Raw genomic sequence first — 19132 nt, forward strand, 5'->3', positions numbered from 1 at the left:
AAACATCGTGGGGATCTGTGATGGACATAGTCCGGGGGCACCGGCGAAAGCCAGATGATGCCATGACAAAAAGAACGAGACGCGTGGTCGATGGCCAGCGGCCACTGGGAGGCAACACCGATGTTGATCAATCGCGAATACTCAAAAATATGATAGAGGTCTTTAAGATCATGAGAGGTCTTTAAGATCATGAGAGGTCTTGAACGAGTAGATATGAATTGGTTATTTACACTTTCAAATAATAGAAGAACTAGGTGGCATTCCATGAAGTTAGCAAGTAGCACATTTAAGACTAATCGGAGACAATTCTTTTTCACTCAACGCACAATTAAGCTCTGGAATTTGTTGCCAGAGGATGTGGTTAGTGCAGTTAGTGTAGCTGGGTTTAAAAAAGGTTTGGATAAGTTCTTGGAGGAGAAGTCCATTAACTGCTATTAATCAAGTTTACTTAGGGAATAGCCACTGCTATTAATTGCATCAGTAGCATGGGATCTTCTTAGAGTTTGGGTAATTGCCAGGTTCTTGTGGCCTGGTTTTGGACTCTGTTGGAAACAGGATGCTGGGCTTGATGGACCCTTGGTCTGACCCAGCATGGCATTTTCTTATGTTCTTAAACTTACCAAAAGCTGTGAAACGCAGAGCGACTTGACACAATGCTGGAAGATGAAAAACTTGAAATTAAAAAAAAACAAAACAAGCATAAGCTCCACAACCGCGAGGCTTAAACTTCACGGAAAGAGAGACAGAAGAGGGACCTAGCAAGGATGCATGGTTAGCAGCATGCTGGGCATGCATGCTCAGTATGTCTGTCAAAGTTTCTAGAAAATATGACAAACGTTTTCCATGCTGGGCTCCATCTGATGATGTCACCCATGTGTAAGGACTACCATCCTGCTTGTCCTTGGAGAGCATTGTTAAAATAGTAAAATGTAAGATTTGGAGGTGGCGCAAGAGGTTATTAGAGCGCCTGCCCCAAAGAGGTTAGAACCTACTCGACGTGACAGAAGAGGGAGAGGGTGGGAAAGAGCACAGAGAGGGTCAGGAATCGGGAGGTGTATGACGAGATAAGAGGTGTCATTTGCTTTACATGGAGACCCTGTGACAAAACATGACTTTTTACAAAGAAAATACACATAATTCCTTTCACTCTGATGAGTACATACTTCTCATCTGGCCGTAAAACGATGCAGTAGGGATCTGGTCGATTTACAAAGAAACCCGTTTTCTTAACAACGCTTTCGGCGATCACGTTGAGCCGATCAAGAACATTGCACAACTTGCTGGAAAAGAGAACAGAAAGGAAAGTAGCAGGTTATATTCCTTTCCTGTTCACAGAAATGGGAACTGCAGCAAAATCCCACACTCAGATGTCAAGTGACAGCTCTAATTCATAGCTGGTGAAATGGAGGAACTGCGGGGCTTTTTTCCAGGGGCTACGTGCCAGTACTGAGTACCGGTACCTTTTCATCCACCTGCTTCAATTATTATCATCATCATTAGTTATTCATTTTCTTATTTTCTGTTTTTCAGGCACTTGAAAGTAGATTACATTCAGTAATGTAGATATTTCCCTGTCCTCAGTGGACTCACAATCTATGTTGTCCTATGGTCTGAAAAGATAAATAAATAAACATGCATCCAGTAATGGTCTACACTCCCCTCCCTGTACCCCCTCTTCTAGAAGAGCCTGTTGTCTGGGAAGGAAAGTGGGGGAAAGAAGAAGGTGAGAGACAGAGAGGACCCCAGGGAGAGGGCAAAGTTGTACGGGGGTGGGTGAGAAGTGTTATGCTAGGGCAGCCGAGTCCTTGTCCATTTCTTTGTATGTGTGTGTTGGGTGGGAGAGGGAGGTTTCAATGTTGGACTTGCTGAGCTCCCATCGTCACTGTGGGATGGGGGTATCATATTAGGGTCCAAAACGTCCAAAACAACAAAGAGAAAAAAAGCTTTTTCTGTTTGGTTTAGTGATTTGAATTGTCTCAGCTTTGGGAATGTGAATGTGCAACATCTCTGATCTCTTTGCATTTTCTGTTTCACCTCATGCAGAGTCAGGCTTCTTGTGGTTTACAATACACTTTTTGTCTGTATATTTCTATCTATACAAACTGTGATCAATTATTTTATATTTGGTGAGGAACTATCTATGTTTTGTCTGGGTGATCAAGTTGAGGTATTCTGTGTAGTGATCTGTAGCAGTCTGGTTTGCTGTGCTTTCCCAATAGGACTGGTATTGGTCTTCTACAGTCACCTGCAATATTTGTAATGCTGTCATTTCGTAGGCCCTGTGTGGTTGCCCCTTCCCATCTCACACCCAAGAAAGGCCCTGCAGCTGAGTACCAGCACCTTTTTCCCTAGAGAAAAAGCACTGAGGAACAAGAACCTGCCCTGCCACAATGAAAAAAAATGTACTCTTCAATAACGCACAAGCCAGTGTAACTGAGAGAGTGCTGGATAGCAGAAGAGATGGTGGCTACTGACATCCAAAAAGTAACAGGAATCAAGCCTGCCTGGGACATACACACAGAGGGCAATGGGAAAAGCAAGGGAGGGAGATGGCCAGAGATTGAGAAGGCTTTGCTGTTACACAGTAAGCGAGGGCAACTGCAAGGGCTAAGACCTCCTTATCTGCCACCTACTGCTGCGACTGAGCAGCCAGAACAGGTCAGCAAGGACAAAAAAACCTTCCCACAGGAGAAATTCTATTGTTCAGTCCAGGAATGCCACTGCACACCTAGTAACCAACATCTAGCTTTTACAGGATAGCACAACCAGCTTTCTTTTATTTGAAAGGCCATGAGCAGTGTTTGCTGTCTGAAGGTCTTCTTACTGTGCTTTAGGACAGGTAAAACAAAAAAATACTGCATATCTTTTATGGAAACTGAAGAACAAAATTCTAGGCACTCAGCCTCTAATTCCTGTGTGTTTGGGAGCTATTTAATCTGCAGTATCAGATCTAAGCAGCAGGAATAACCTAATCAAAGAATTTAAAAATGCTGACTTAAAAGTTGGTATTTCTGAAATCAGTTCAGCATTGAAAAGCTCTCCCATGATGACAATATCAGAATTCAAGAACACATGGGACAAGCATAGAGAAACTCTGAAGGAGAGGAAACGGTTGTAAAGTTTAGCAGGAGACATGAATGGGTGTATGGGTCTTCATCTAATGATGTTCTATGCAATTTCAAAGCAATCTTCTCTAGGGTCTATGACCACCGACCCTAAGGACTCAGCAGCTGCACTTACAAATAGCTTGTCCTAGATCAATCCAATGCTTGTATGCTACAGTCTGTAAACGTGGCCTAACTCTTATTCCTGGAAAACCAAATTACTTACCTTAACAGATGTTCTCTGAAGACAGCGGTTAACCAGTCACACACATATGTTGACAAAGAATGCAATTCCCAGAGCTTTCTCGCAAATTCTTAGATCTCTACTTAGGACATGTGGCAGTCTCCGCAGTGTGCCTCAGTTCTGTAATTAAGCTTAATTAGCTTATGAGCTCAACTCCAGGAGGAGAGGAGAGCAGGTTTGTGAGACTAGAGAACTGCTGTTTTCAGAGAACACTTGTTAAAGGTAAGCAACCTTGTTTTCTCTGAAGAGCAGCAGTTCACTCCAATCACACACATGGGTCCCCCTTAGCTAAGGGCTGTCTTCAATGAAAAAGGTGGAAAAACAGAAATCTTGCCAATTACTAGTTACCAAACAGGAAAAAGGCTTGGGGTCATCTCTGATAACCTGAGGGTAGCCAGGCAGCGTGACAAAGCAGTTGTGAGCGCTAACAGTGTACTCGGATGCAGAAAGAGGAAGGGCATATGTCTGGTGAGACCCCTCCTTGAATAGTGCGTGCCGTTCTGATCACATTTACAAAAAGACACTGATAAGGCACAGGCAGAGGAGACTATCAAACAATGGATTGCACGATGAGGATACAGGAAGAACAGTGCTTTTACAAAGCTGCCTGCCTGGCATGCAGATCAAATGGCACACCCAGGGCTTCTATGCAGAGAACAGAGTGCTTTTACGTTTCCAAAAACCGGAGTGCATTAATTCTCAAAAATAATGTGTACACACATCAGCAGGTGAAAACGTGCACGGGAAGTTTTGGGGGCAAAGCTTTCAAAGGCAAAGCTTGCAAGTAAGTTCGCTTTGAAAAATGCAATATCACATGTAATTGCCTTTAAATCTATGTGGGCTGTTAAAAATTACCCCCATGAGATTTAAGAATAACAACTTTCAAACTGTATGCAGAAGTGTAAAGTCTGCAGGTGCTTCTCACCACAAAAGTCCCCTTCGAAAATCTTGTCGTAAACAGTCCGTGGATGGACCTGCTTCTGCCGTTTGTGCAGATACATTTTCCTGTATACAAAAAGAAAGCTCCCTCCATCAAGGCCCCAGCTTACATATGGGATTTAGTATCTGGTTGGTCTTTGGGTTGTAAGCTACTTTCGCTTTGATAACTGACAATTAGTTGCTATGCTCTTCTTTTTACTATTAGCGCGTCCCTTGATTCCTGTAATTTTGTTATGGGACATTTTGGTAATTTGTGCACTTTAAAAAAGTATAAAATGGGGTCTAACAAATTATTTGAGGTTGAACCCTCTTTTTCTTATGCAACGCTCTCCCTTTATCTCATGATGCTCTACATATTTCTAATGCTCTAATGCCATATATTTTTGACCTATCAGTGTCACATTCACCTGATATCCTTGGCACTGCCAACACTTGGTTATTGGAAATTGATTTAGTTGTTTTAAACCAACTATGTCCATCTAATTATACTATTTTCTCCAGAGTACGGGCCAATAAGAGAGTGGCTGGTGTTGTACTAGCCATTAAATTATCACTATGTCTCTGACTCAATGAGTGGTAGATGTTGATGCGCAATATGAATGTTTTTTTTTCTATCTGGAACAAATTATCAATAGGAATTTGCTACTGCCCATTTGGGATCTTGGCCTGGAGCATCACCTATTATTGGAGGTTTAATGGCTTCAGATATTGATTTGCATTGTTTGATCTTGATGGGTGATTTCAATTTACATTTTGATGCGCGTCCCCTCTCATCTGCAGCTGAGGATTTTGCTTCTTGTATGACTGGGCTTGGTTTGCCTCAACCTACTGACAAGCCTATTCATAGAGCTAGCCATTTATTAGATTTATTTTTTTGTGAGAAATTGATTTTTATTTTTGGGTCAGAGTAACTGGATTTTACAAGAAATGGGACCATTTGATTTTACATGTTGGTTTGAGTTTTCCAGGTCATTTGAATAGAATACAAGCTGGGACCAGTTTAAGAAAGTGTAGAGGCCCTACTAGACATAGGTAACCATTCTTTGCATAATATATCTACAATAACCCAGGGATTGTCTAATGCAACTATTATTGATGCAATAGTTTTAGTGGGGGAGGACATGCTGAAGTACGGTCTTGATAAAACTGCCCCTTTGAAAGAAAAAAATTGAAAGAAATACTCATGTTGTGCCTTAGTTTAATGAAGGTACCAGGGATAAGAAACGGCAGCTTTGTAGAACAGAATACCTTTGGTGAAGCTCTAAATCTAACAGTGCTGCTGCTGTGCATTCACCATGCCTTTCGGTTATTGGAGCAAAGAAAGATTTCTCTGCCTTCCCACAGTCTTTTTAAAACTGATGCATAATGAGTTGGGTGAGGCTTTAGCTTCTATAGTAAACTCCTCACTTGCTGAAGGACATCTACCATATGATTTGAAATTGGCCAGCGTTAGGCTAATTTTAAAGAAACCTTTGCAAAATTCCACCAAAATGTCCCATACCCATCAATACAGGAATAACAAAATCACAGGAATCAAGGGACACGCTAATGGTAAAAAGAAGAGCGTAGCAACTAATTGTCAAATAACAAAGCGAAAGTAGCTTACATCCCAAAGACCAACCAGATACTAAACCCCTAAAGTACAACCCTTATGTAGGCAAGCACACCATAAATTCCAAGGTCAGACAATAAAACAAAATATATGACAAAGTCCAAGAAACTAAACCCCTCCATAGTCAGGAAGCTGAAGACTGAAAGCAAAGGTTGAAGGCACGCACGAAGGAATGCACATCCTGCAGTGCCTTTTTACTACATAATGAAAACAGTCCGCTTGTTTTCTTAAATCCATGACTGCCTACCAGTCATAGAGAAAGCTCTAGTTGTGACTTTTTTTTTTTTTTTTACTTGCCCAGCACAAAAGCCCTATCATAAAAGATTTGGTTCATCCCAGAATGCCGACAAATGGGAGATAATTGCCCAGTTAAAGATATCAAATCCCCTCTACCATTAACTTAGTGTGTGTGTGTGTGATGCTGGGCAAGGCACTATCTCCCTGTGCCTGAGTTCTAATCCCAGCATTGTCATTGTGTCTCAGTCTGTGAATGACAGTAAACCATGTGACCAAACTGGACCTCATTGTAATTAAGTAATGATGAGGATCCTGGTGGATGAGTAGGTGTCAGAGGAGCTTGCATGGGCTGCTTTCTTGGATTTGGGGGAGCTGCGGTGGGGGGAGGTGGCCTGGCATGATGCTCTTGCTTGCAGAGAAGAGGAGTTTGGTGTTGGGTGAGTTTAGCAGTGTTTAGTTGTAGTTATAGAGACTTTGTCTGTGTGCGTTATGCTGGTGCTATGTGGGCTATTATTTTTGTTTTGTATTTTGTCAAATATTTGTCTTATAATATTTTATATGCATGAAATCTTATATTTTGTGTTATGCATTTTCTACCCTGTGGTAGTCAACTAATTATAACTAGGGAAGTGGTATCTGTGAGATCGATATTCAAAGCGTGTTCAGTGCTATTTAACCAGATAAGCAGGAAATATGTAGCTAAGTAGCGGCCGCAGAATATGCGCCCATGTTCAGCGGCTGCTGTTTAGCTGTACAAGTCCCTTATATGGCTAAATTTTACGCACAAAAAAAGTGGGCGTGCATTGGGTGGCTGGGAGGAGAAGTGAGTTAGGCATATAACTTATACACCTAACTACCAATATTTGGAGTTAGGCGATGAAGTATCCGACTATGTTTAGACATCCCATAGATCAGGTCTAAGCTTAGCTGGCGAAGTGCACACATATACTCGTATATTCAGCAGCCTGCCATTTCACTGAATATATATCGTAGCTTAGCAAGATAAGTTCTAACTGGCTAAGTTACTTAACCGGCCAGCTCTCTCAACCAATTCTAAGTCATTGGGGACATTCAGAGCTAGTCCTTCCATCTTATCTGCTCTGGGATTTCATGCAGGTTTGTCAATAATTAGTACCTAAAGGCACATTCCCACTTGCAATTAAAAAGGAAAGAAACATTAGATTTCATGTTCTTTACAGCCCAGAGGTGTACTCACCTTTTAGTGTATTTAGCCATATCCCAAGGAATATACACAATATACTGCTCTGGAGGTAAAAACTGATTAAGGTAAGTCACTGCAGTAACAAGTTCTTCACTCAGAATCCTCTCATGCTTCCTCTTCTCTCGTTCCTAAACCAATCATACAAGAAGAAAGTTTGAAGCATTCTGTTAGTCACAAGAATAATCTTGACAGCCCAGTTTAATAAGTGCAGTTATGGTGGGGATCTAAGCATGCTCCCAGTTGAACCTCAAATATATGTTAATTTCCAAATATGCTCATCAAGTCCAATGCTAGTGTTGGAATCTCTGAATGGAATGTTATTTCTTCCACTCCAATTCCTTCCTTCCATCATCGCCTACCCCCTCTTCCCCCACTCCACTCCTGCTACTGTCATCACCTAGTAAGATCCCTGCACCCTTTTAAAATAGCACTGGGGCACTCCAAAAGATGAGGGTAACTGCATTTTATAGTCCTTTCTCTCCTACCCCACGTTACAAAAGTCATTCATCTAAGCCTTACAGCAGATGTAAGAAAGTCTTGTTTCTTGCACATCTTGTGATTCGTGATGATGTCAGACACCGCCGAACTGTTTTGGTGAATTACCCCCTGAAGAAGGAAGCGTGTCTTCCAAAACCCACACTGCGTTGAGTGTTTGGATATTATCGATACAGAAAATTTAAGAACATCTAAGAACGTCTGCGATGCTTGGAAAATATTGAAGTAGTCAATTTAAGAAAGTCTGAGGAATGAATATGGGTCAACAGTGACAAGACTGAGACACCATAAACAAACGGTGAAAAGATTGCAACACCACAATCACCAAAGATAAGTTACATTAGTATGATTGATAATATTTTAAATGCACAAAAAATATATGATTATATGATAGTGGGCATGGCAACATGATTATATGATAGTGGGCATGGCAACATTGTTGATCTATGAGCATTGCGATGGTTTAGCCCCTGATATGAAAGTCCCAACAAATATCTATTTTCATTTATTTTTCAGAAGGTATCATCAAAAGGTGTTAATAAAAGACAAGTGGAATTGTATCACATTTGAAAAGCAGAATATACATATATAAATAATATACAGAGTCTTCAATTGCACAGAATCATTTTGTGTGGGTTATTTTATCTTATTTTAAGATTATAATTTTCTGGGCATCATATATTAGGTTTTAATTTTGTTTTAATTTTTTGAAGAATGCTTTGATTATTTATGTATTGTCTTTAAAGAACTCTGTAAACCGGCTTGAAGTTATGTACGAAAGTTTTGGTATATAAAATGATTAAATAACTAAATAAATAAATATATCCATTTGGTGAAAAATCTTCAGACAGACAGCCATGTTAGTCTGGTGGAGCAAAAATGAAAATATCTTCACATTCAATCAAAGAGAAACAATCTACATCGTCTGAATATACTACAACCCAATACATTGAACATGTTGAAAACACCCAACCAACATAAAGGAATCCCCTTCGTAAAACCCAACTCAGGACAGAACTCCTAAATATCGAATCATTTAGGTTTATCACAAATAATGTCTAAGAAGGAAGAGGGAAGCAGTAACCCAGTGCTTAGAGCAGTGGGCTATGAACTGGAGAGACCAGGGTTCAAGTCTCTCCTTGCGACCTTGGGCAAGTCACTTCACCCTCCATTGCCTCAAGTACACACTTACCCCTAGATTCATCAAAATGCGTTAACGTATGGGTAATGCCCGCGATAAGAAAAAGGGGTGTGTTTGTGGAAATTTTAAAATGACCACACCAAGCGATAACATACTGATTTGCATTGGTAGTATCGTGAGGTGCAGTAAGCTTATCGTACTCCACGATAATTCCTATTTTCGCATCTTGCGCTGAGAGAGAGAGAGAAACACTATCTACAAGGTCTTCATAGTAGTCAAGTATTTATATCTCTATAGGAGGGCCATCTAATAGCTCAAGGTGAGGTGTTCGTGGTGGTTTAGGGTGTAAGGGACAGTTTCTCATGTACAGTGAGACATATGAACAGCACAGTACACCTTGGTGAAGATTTGATGTCATTTGGAGTGAGGAAAGTCTCACAAAGATGCCATTTCTGTTATGTTCTCTCTCTCTAGCTCGATGGACTCTTATAACAGGGTACCACTCTAAATGATGTCAAATATTCAACAAAGTTTACTGTGCTGTTCATATATCTCACTGTACATGAGAAACTGGCCCCTAAACCACCACCAACACCTCACCTCGAGCTATTAGATGGTCCTCCTATAGAGATAAGACAGGCGAAGAGAGAATTTGAAAACCCTCACATATGGGTGACATCAGAAGATGGAGCCCAATCACGGAACACTTTTGTCAAAGTTTCTAGAACTTTGACTGGCACCTACTGGGCAAGCCCAGCATGGCATTAAATCTGCAGCCAGCAGGGGTCCCCCTTCAGTCTTGTTTAAAGCTACAGGAAGTGCCGAAAAATTAAAATAAGAAAACGTAACAAACCCAACACCGCGGGGTGGCGGGCGGATTTCATGAGGACTAACATCTTGCTGGCCTGTGAGAACACCTGTTACAGGTAAGCAACATTTGCTTTCTCACAGGACAAGCAGGATGGTAGTCCTCACATATGGGCTAGTCCCGAGCTGAGGATGTCTGAGAAATGCACCAAATGTACCCAAGATGTGCAATAGGCACATGGACTGGGGTGGAATTTGGTAGAAGGCATCCTGAACCCTAACGGGTAGCGGAAGGGTGTTGGTACATCAAGTTGTAAAAAGGTTGCGCAAGACAGACTGGCCAAAGATGGAATCTTGTCTTCCGGCCTTGTCTAAGAAATATTGGGCTGTAAAGGTATGGAGAGAACTCCAGGTAGCAGCCCTGCAAATGTCAGGAAGCAGCACCGAGCGTAGGTGTGCTACTGAAGTCGCCATGGCCCTCACAGAGTGTGCTTTAACATGGTCTTGAAGTAGAATGCCAGCTTGCTGATAGCAAAAGGATATGCAGTCCACTAACCAGGAGGAGAGAGTCTGCTTACCCACAGGCTGTCCCAATTTGATGGAATGGAAAGAGACAAACAATTAAGTGCTTTTCCTGGGGGCAGCTGTACGGTCTAGATAGAATGCTAGAGCAAGTTTACAGTCGAGGGTATGCAGAACCTGTTCTCCTGGATTGGAGTGGGGCCTGGGAAAGAAGGTAGATAGTATAATGGATTGATTAATGTGAAACTCCGATACTACTTTAGGTAAGATCTTAGGGTGAGTGCGGAGTACTGCCCGGTCCTGCAGAAGTTTAGTGTAAGGCGGATAGGTAACTAGGGCCTATAACTCACTAACTCTGCGAGCAGATGTTATTGCCAAAAGAAAAATCACTTTCCATGTGAGATAGTGAAGATCACAGGATTGGAGAGGCTCAAATGGTGGTTTCATGAGCCGACCCAAAACCAGACTGAGGTCCCAAGAAGGGGCCAGCGGGCGCAGTGGAGGCTTGAGGTGAAGCAAGCCCTTCAGAAAACATGTTACAAGGGGTTGTACTGAAATAGGAACATCCCCGACACCTCTATGGAAGGCGGCTACCGCACTGTCATGCATTCTGATGGAGGAAGTTTTTAGACCTGATTCTGACAAGTGCCAGAGATAGTCTAGAAACTTCGTGGTGGAACAGGTAAAGGTATCAAGGGATTGAGAAGAACACCATGAGCTAAACCTGTTCCATTTGTAAAGATAAGATTTTCTTGTGGAAGGCTTCCGTGAAGCAATCAGGACATGGGAAACTGACTCCGAAAGGTAAAGTGGCTGAAGAATTAACCTTTAAACATCCAGGCCGTCAGAGACAGGCACGAAGTCACTCATACATGGCCAGAATCCAGGCGACAAATTGATCAGGGAATCCAACCTCCTTCAGAACTTTGAACAGGAAAGGCCAGGACACCCTGTTAAAGGCCTTCTCTGCATCTAGTGAAATAAGCAAACCCAAGGCTCCTGATTTCTTTGCCAAATACAGCATATTGAAAACTGATTGGGTGCTAGTAGTACACACCCTCCCCTTGACAAACCCACTCTGATCTTATGTTTTCCATACAGAGCTGGAGAGCTTTAGATAAAATCTTTATATGCTCCCTACAGATAAAATCTTAATATGCTCCCTACAGACAAACTTAATGTACACACATAGTTTATTGAAGTGAATTGTTACCGCACTATGATGGCACATGATTAATTGTAATCTATACCACTTACTTTATGCATTATCATGCCTTGCTGTAAACCGTTGTGATGGTTATCTAACTTAACGACGGTATAAAAGAGCTTTTAAATAAATAAATACATTAATTAATTAATTAATTTATGACAGATATAGGTCAATACAACCCACAGCCTAAGGGGTGTTTTCCCTTTTTATGTATTAAGGTAATATTAGAGTCAGTCATATATCCAAGAATTCCCCCACCCTCACCCACCTTATTAAATGTGCACATGAGAAAGGAAGCAAGATCTGGCAGGAACTTTTTATAACGATCAATATGATAGCCATGAATCCCTGGACATTTCCTCACAAGGAGAGCTTTAACTACCACCTGAATTTCAAGCAAAGTAACCAGCATCATCAATTGTGCCTTTGAAAATCAGTGAGCCTCGGCAAACACAATGGAGCAAGAAATTCTTGAATATCTCCACTGCTAGCATGAATTGTGTCAGCGAAAAGGTTAGTAAAGTAGTTAATGAACTGCTCCTCAATATCCTTGGGTACCGAAGAAATAGTCCCCGAAGATTTTCTAACACTTAAAATAGTCGCTCTATTAACTTTCCTTCTGACTGCTCTTGCCAGAAAGCCAAGTTTATCCCCGTGCTTGTAGAATCTTAATTTTAGACACTTCAAGACGTTCCAATATTGTTCCAATAGTCTTGGTGTAAGTGGCGAGTAGTGTTGTTTATGCTGTAGTTCTAATTTTCCAATCTGCAAAAGCAGTTCATTTTCTAGAAAGATTTTGCAAGTGACTAGCATAGGAGATTATCCTGCTGCAAAGATACGCCATAAAAGCATTTCATCGCAATGCTGATGAATTTAATTTCATTTTCATTTCATTTATTAAAATTTATTAATCGCTTAACACAGCAAAATTGTGGCTTAGGCGATTTACAACAGAACATCCATAAAATAGTATCATAAACAAACACCAAAAATATTACATACAACAGATTTGGATTTTAAAACATCACAGAAACTACCAGCATTTAAAAAAAAAAAAAAATCAGCTCCAGGGTTAAAGAGGTTAAAGTCACTGATTGCCTCTTAAATTCCAGTCACTTAACAATGAGGGATTAAGTCTCCAGGAGAAAGACCTGTGTCTAGAAGTGCCACACTCAAGTGTAAGCCCTACAGGATGCTGGTCTAAAAGTGAACATACCAGGATATCGCACATTGGGATCCGTGAAACAAAACCGGGAAAACATATAAAATAGTATTTCTACTATATGTATGAATACCTGAGGGAAAAATATATATGATCTATCACTGCAGGGTAATGTCTCCCTACATCTGTGAGATTAAAAGTGGTTATTAAATCTTTGATCTCTCTAGCCAAGCACATCCTCAATCTGGCCCAATCTGGCACTATCAATAGTGGGATCTGGGCTGATGTTCCAGTCACCCCTGATCACAGATACCATGGCCTCCAGACTACAAGCTTGTCAGTAAGATTCTTATAAAACTCCAATTGGTCATTGATAGGCCCGTAAATATTAACCAGAGTGAATACCACCCCCTGTAGAGATCAGTCAGGTATCATGTACCTCCCATCTGGATCCAAACATGAACAGTCAACCTTTAAGGGCAGCTGTTTATGTATAAGGGTACAAAGACCCCTATTTTTACAGTTATAGGACGAATAATATATTTGACCTATCTATGCCTCCCACAATGTCTCATGTTCTGCATTTGAGACATGCATTTCCTGCAAAGTATGATTTAAGCAATTTAATTGGTAAAGATATTCCTCACATGTTTAGAGATATGTATTTAACTAGTGTACTCATGTCCACTTGGATCTGGTATTCTTCCAAGTAGGATGAACAACAGAATTACATATAACTTGCACCTCATATATTGACTGTGAGCTAATATACATTTAACAGCACAAAATAAATTTGAGTTGAGTATGTCCTTTTACAGTTTTTCCCCCAAGAATCCCCCTCAACAAACCCCAACAAGCCAACAACCCCCACCTTAACCCAATTACTCACCCAATCAACAGAACACATTGTATCATCCAACTAGGAAAGGACCCTTGGGGTCACAATACAATCCCCAGCCTGAAGTACACATAAATTAACACCCTGTAATCCGCTCCACTATCCCTCCTGATCCCCCATATGAGACAAATATAAGACCAAGAAACTTCTATTCCCCTCAGTGGGAGCACCCTCGAGACCAAGAGGTAAGGCTAGCATTGGGGGATTAGGAATTTGCCCTGAACCCCACCTAAATCCTCCATTTCATAACCCCTCCCCCATACAGTACCCAAAAACATGAGTATAGAACACATAATATAAATACCACCAGTCATGTCTACAATAAGCAGAACAAAGACAATGTACTCAACAGAAAAAAAAATTAACAGACTGCAATTTTCACAACAGGATAAACAGCCCAAGCATCTGGTCTCCAGCTTAACCTGTTAATACAAACAAAAAAAGGGAAGAACACTATGTAGGGATTTACTAGGCAGAGCAATAACACAGAAATAAATCCAAAGGTACAGGTACATGGCCAAAACCCATGTACAGTTCACAAACAATGGAGAGTGCCCAACTTATCTATAATTTTGAATCAATGTTAACCTCTGTAGCCTCCTGTCAATTGTGAATCCTACACAAAAAAGGTTTCAGATTTCAAAGAACAGATTTTTTTTCCTATACTTTTCAGAGGCAAGGAAATTCTAGAAGAAGAGGTCGTGATACAGGCCCCAATGAGGTAGACTCTGGAACAATGTTAGAGAAAGAGCGGTGGATGCATGAAATGCCCTTCTGGAATGGGTGACGGAAGCTAAAACAATAACAGATTTCAAGAAGGCATAGGAGAAGCAGAGAGGATCTTTAGCTGAAAAAAGTGAAGAGATACCAGAATTAATTAGCAGCTGGTCTGTTTGGCAGGTTGCAAGTATAGTAAAAACTACACGTTCTAGCAGTCACAAAGTTGTTTAGGTAGGCAGGTCTGTCTGTCAAGGCTCCTCATGCTGACTGGATTGGTGGAGAGGACTGGTGGAGGAAGGGAGCTGTCTGGAAAGGCCACAGGGACCTAGGAGGGCAGATATTTGGGTAACAGTTGTTTGGATTATTACACAGTCTTTTGGTTGGAAATGAGAGCGGAAGTGTACTGGGTATAAACTAAAATCGGGATTTTGCATGTTCAGATATCTAAGAGACTGAGTAAAATGGAGCTAGATGACAAAAATTATTCTGGGCAAGGAATGATATCCTTCAGGCAGCTATGCCCTAGGATTTATCCTTGGCAGTGTGGAGGGCCCTCGTTGGTTGCTGTCTGAATCCAATTCACCTTTACCCTTGCTGTAGAAGCAGAAAGCAATGTTGGAGTTGCAGCAACCTTCTCTGCCAGCTTTGATTTAAAGGCCTTACATTTTCAAAGGTTTGCACAAAAACAGAGAGGCAGGGTGTGATGGCAGAAGGCCCACCAGGCCAGCCCATTTCCCTTCCCTGTTGCAATACCATCAATTCTACTATTTTGTCTCTGGTTTTATTCTCAGACCCCAGTAACCAAGGATGACCCTTCCTGGTCCAAGTTTTTTTTTTTTTAATTGTGATTCTGCTTTGGCCTTCTACTGAAGACTGTTTCAACATCCTTTCTTTATATCTATACAGGAGTTAAACTGGAATAGATAAATGCTAAGGAGTCAGGCACTTACCTGATAAAGTCTGAAAGAAGGAAGCAAGGTCTCTGTGTTAGATGCTCCCCAAAATAGGAGATTTAGGAAGCTGATTTTTCAAAAATTGCCACTTTAGAGCACTGACCCTGCAGTTGGATACACTTGGCCAATTTTCCAGAGCTAAAATCTGCCATGAGTCACTGCATCAAGCAATTAGTTATTTAACTAGTCATCGCATTTAGATGTACAGTCTGATACAAATTGAAAATCTGCCCTGATTTTGTAAGCACAAACTTAAGCGCCAAAAAAAAAAAAAAAGTGATACTTATCTTTGAAAATGTAACCAAAAAAGATACTTCCCCCAACTAAGTCCCCTCTTACCTCTTCCAGTGAGAGAGGGGAGGAGGACCTGAGGTGTACTTTAAAATGCATGTTTCTTTTAATTGTACATTTGGAGATGTGTGAGTGCAGCTGACAGCTCCCAGTGACAGATCTCCGTACAATCTGCTGGTGAGAGCTGATGGGTGAATCAGAATGAGCCCCACTGAATTACTGTATGGGATGTTTTCTATGGGATTTCTAGCAAAAAGGCTGCCTAAAATACACTGCTGTCATTGGTATTTTTGTGGCTGCACCAAATTTTGTACCCTGGTATGATACAACTTTATACATCATACCTGAAATAGCAAGAGAGAATCACATCCCTCTGACAAACTCTAGGCATGGAAAACAAAGCAGGAAGCTGTCAACAGAACTGTTCTGGATAAATAATCCTCTGACAAGTCTGAAAGGTGCACACTTACAATGCTGAAGGACAGAGATACAGAAAAATTTGAAAAAGAAAAGTACAATTAGGCAAGTGTTTTCCTAACCTCTAAGCCATCTGACACATTCCAGAAATGTCACCACTTATAAATATTTATTGATTTGTACCGGTACAATCTTAAAAAACTCTTTTCATAACCAGAATATTATAGCCAGAACAAAATACTCACCTAGTGATTTAGCAATTAAGGGGTCATAATTATTTGGTACAAAATAGAACGGTATTGCCCAAAATGGAAATATTGGTTATGTTGACAGTTTTTTCTCTGACATAATGAAGATATTTACTTTACAGTTATAAAGCTGTACAAAGAATGGGTTAAGAAAACTATCTGGTCACATCCCCTTCTGCAGATATTCATGTGGGAGCCATGCACACTGTGCTTACAAAGCACATGCTGTTTTGTATGCATGGATTTCTAGCGTGATGGGGTCTGGGGGTGATCGTATCTGATGATCTTAAGATGCCAAACCTAGATAAAGCAATATCGGGAGATTGCTTGGGTGCATAAGGAGAGAAATAGCCAGCAGGAAAAAGGAAGTGATATTGCCCCAGTACGAGACCTCATTTGGAGTACTGTAAACAATTTTGGAGACCATACCGTCAAAAGGATATAAACCAGATGGAATCAGTTCAAAGAGTGACTACTAAAATGGTCAATGGTCTTCATAATTAGACTTAAAGATCTAAAGATATATATTCTGGAGAAAAGGGAGGGAGACATGACAGAGACATTTCAAAAACTCCATGGAATAAATGCAGAGTAGGCAGGTATCTCAATGGAAAAGAGGCTCTAGAACAAGAGGTCATGGGATGAGGGTGAAAGCGGGAAGACACTGGAGTAATCAAAGGAAATATTTCTTTACAGAAAGGGTAGTGGTATTAAAATGGTAGAGACAAAGACAATATCTAAATTCAAGAAAGCATGGGATAAGCACAAAGGAGCTCTGAGGAAGAGGAAGAGACAAGCTGAGCAGGAGATGTGGAAGGGTAGACTGGATGTGCCATGTGGCTTTATCTCCTTGAATTGTCTATATGAGCTCTTTCATACCATAAATAATATATTGAAGCCTACTATGCCCAGATCTATTAAGCAAATACACAAGAATTTTCAAATTATTTCCAAAATAAAATTAAAGTTTTAGCTGCATGTAGTATGGGAAGTACTGAAAGTGTGTCAGAATCTGGGATATCCTCCCCAGTTTCTTGGCTCTCTTTCGACCCTATTTACTTGACTGAGATACATTGCTATGTCAGCCTTAAACATTTTCTTTGCTATCTGGATCCTTGTCTGTCCTGGATCTTTTAACGGTTAAAGGACAATATTATTATTATACTAAGAGATTTCGTTAACTTGCCCCTTTCAGAAAATGTGTTACCAGCTGTGTTAAAAATAGTCATGTGTACTAATACGGTTCTTGGAAGGTACATGACCTAGAATATTTCGAACCATGTGGCCTGAATTAGAGAACACATCTCAATGGGAATGCCGCAGAAGCGGGTACTTACCATCTGACGTGGATCACCGAAGGACGAGCTGGTGAAGATTGCTGGCTCCGTGGATTTCAGGAGTCATCAAGGGAGTAGCCACCCGTCTCAATTCTGATGCCTGGTATGGTGGCGCAGGTATAGAGGAGACAGGCTGAGCGTGGCTGGTGCTATCACCGTAATTAGTGGAGGGCCACAATCCCGCACCGATGTCGGTGGGGCACGCCTCGGGAACAGGGGAGCCAATTAATAGCTCATGGACCCGGCCCTCGCCGCAGCGGCTCGATGTCTCGTGACGCCAGTGCAGAATTCTTCAGAACTCGTTCTGGTGTTTCTGGAGCACCAAGGACTGCCAAAACTGTGCGGAACAGTGCCGATGGAAGTGGTGATGTTGCTCGGCCCGAGCATTCTCCAGCTTCAAGAAGGATAGCACCGATGTGCTGGATGGCATCGGTGGCAGATGGTCACCGTGTCGGTGACGCTGCATGCCACAGTGCTCGGCCCGTTCCTTCCCCAGCACCGAGATGGATGCCCTCGCTGTCTTGGATGGTGACTGATGACGGACTGTCAGCATGCCTGCACTGCTCCTGGTACTATGTAATATCAAAGGCTAATACGGGGCTTTAATACGAACCCAAAGCATGGAGCACTGTGTTCAGGCGAGGGCATTACGTCGTGGTGCTATATCGATATTGATGGTGTCAATGGCAGCCGAAGCGGCCTCAAGGATATCGTCAAAAATATATACATGAAAAAACATCGATGACTCGGGCAGAGCAATGACGACAGTGACGGAAGCACTGACGGTATCGGTGTAGGTATCTATGGGAACGATGTGGAATCGAATAATCGAAAAAACATCGTTGGCATCGGAAAAATGATATCAGCATCGACGGAGTCGATGACCGCATCGATAGGAACGTTGAAGACACCGATAGAAACGACGTGGGCATCGATGTATGGAGGCGGGCACCGATGGCATCAGTGGCATGGCCACAGGCATCGACGGCATGGCCACGGGCATCAACAGTATCGAATGGATCGACTCGGGAACCAATGGCGTCGATGGCCATCGATGGAATCGACCTGGGCGTCTATGGCCATCGATGGAATCAATCCTGGCATCGATGCCCATCGATGGAATGGACCTGGGCATCGATAAAAGTGTCCTGAGCACAGATGGAAATTACCCTGACATCGATGGACGTGCCCTGGGCGACGATGACATCGACCCGAGCATAGATGGCACCGACACAAAGGTAAGCATCGATGGCATCCATCCAGGCAATAATGGCACCGATGAAACCCAAGGAAAAATCAGTGCCATGGATGAAAAACATGGATGGCACTGATAGAAACGAAGCAGGGATGATGGCAGCAGAGTACCGCGGGGGGAGGGGTACCGATGGCATCTAAGAATCCAGGATGGTCTGAAGGGGGTACCGATGGTAGCAATGGGGGCATCGACTGAGCAAGGGTACCGAAGAAATCAAAGGACCTAAAATCGACAGGGGCCCTGGCAGCAACGGAAACTGTGGAAGTCCCTGTCCCACTAGCACTAATAACCAGGCAAAGTGTCAAAGAGGGACACTCG

At 41.9% G+C, this 19132-nt stretch overlaps 1 protein-coding gene across 1 annotated transcript in view; it reads right to left on the reverse strand.

Moving 5' to 3' along the window:
* The window catches only part of FIG4 (FIG4 phosphoinositide 5-phosphatase), a 600391-nt gene that overhangs the window by 391276 nt on the left and 189983 nt on the right, over window positions 1-19132 (reverse strand). The window contains 2 exon segments of the mRNA XM_029595282.1: window positions 1164-1280; window positions 7353-7486. Coding sequence (XP_029451142.1) covers window positions 1164-1280; window positions 7353-7486 — 251 coding nt within the window.

The sequence above is a fragment of the Rhinatrema bivittatum genome, chromosome 3 (genome assembly GCF_901001135.1).
Source record: "Rhinatrema bivittatum chromosome 3, aRhiBiv1.1, whole genome shotgun sequence".
Lineage (NCBI taxonomy): Eukaryota > Metazoa > Chordata > Amphibia > Gymnophiona > Rhinatrematidae > Rhinatrema > Rhinatrema bivittatum.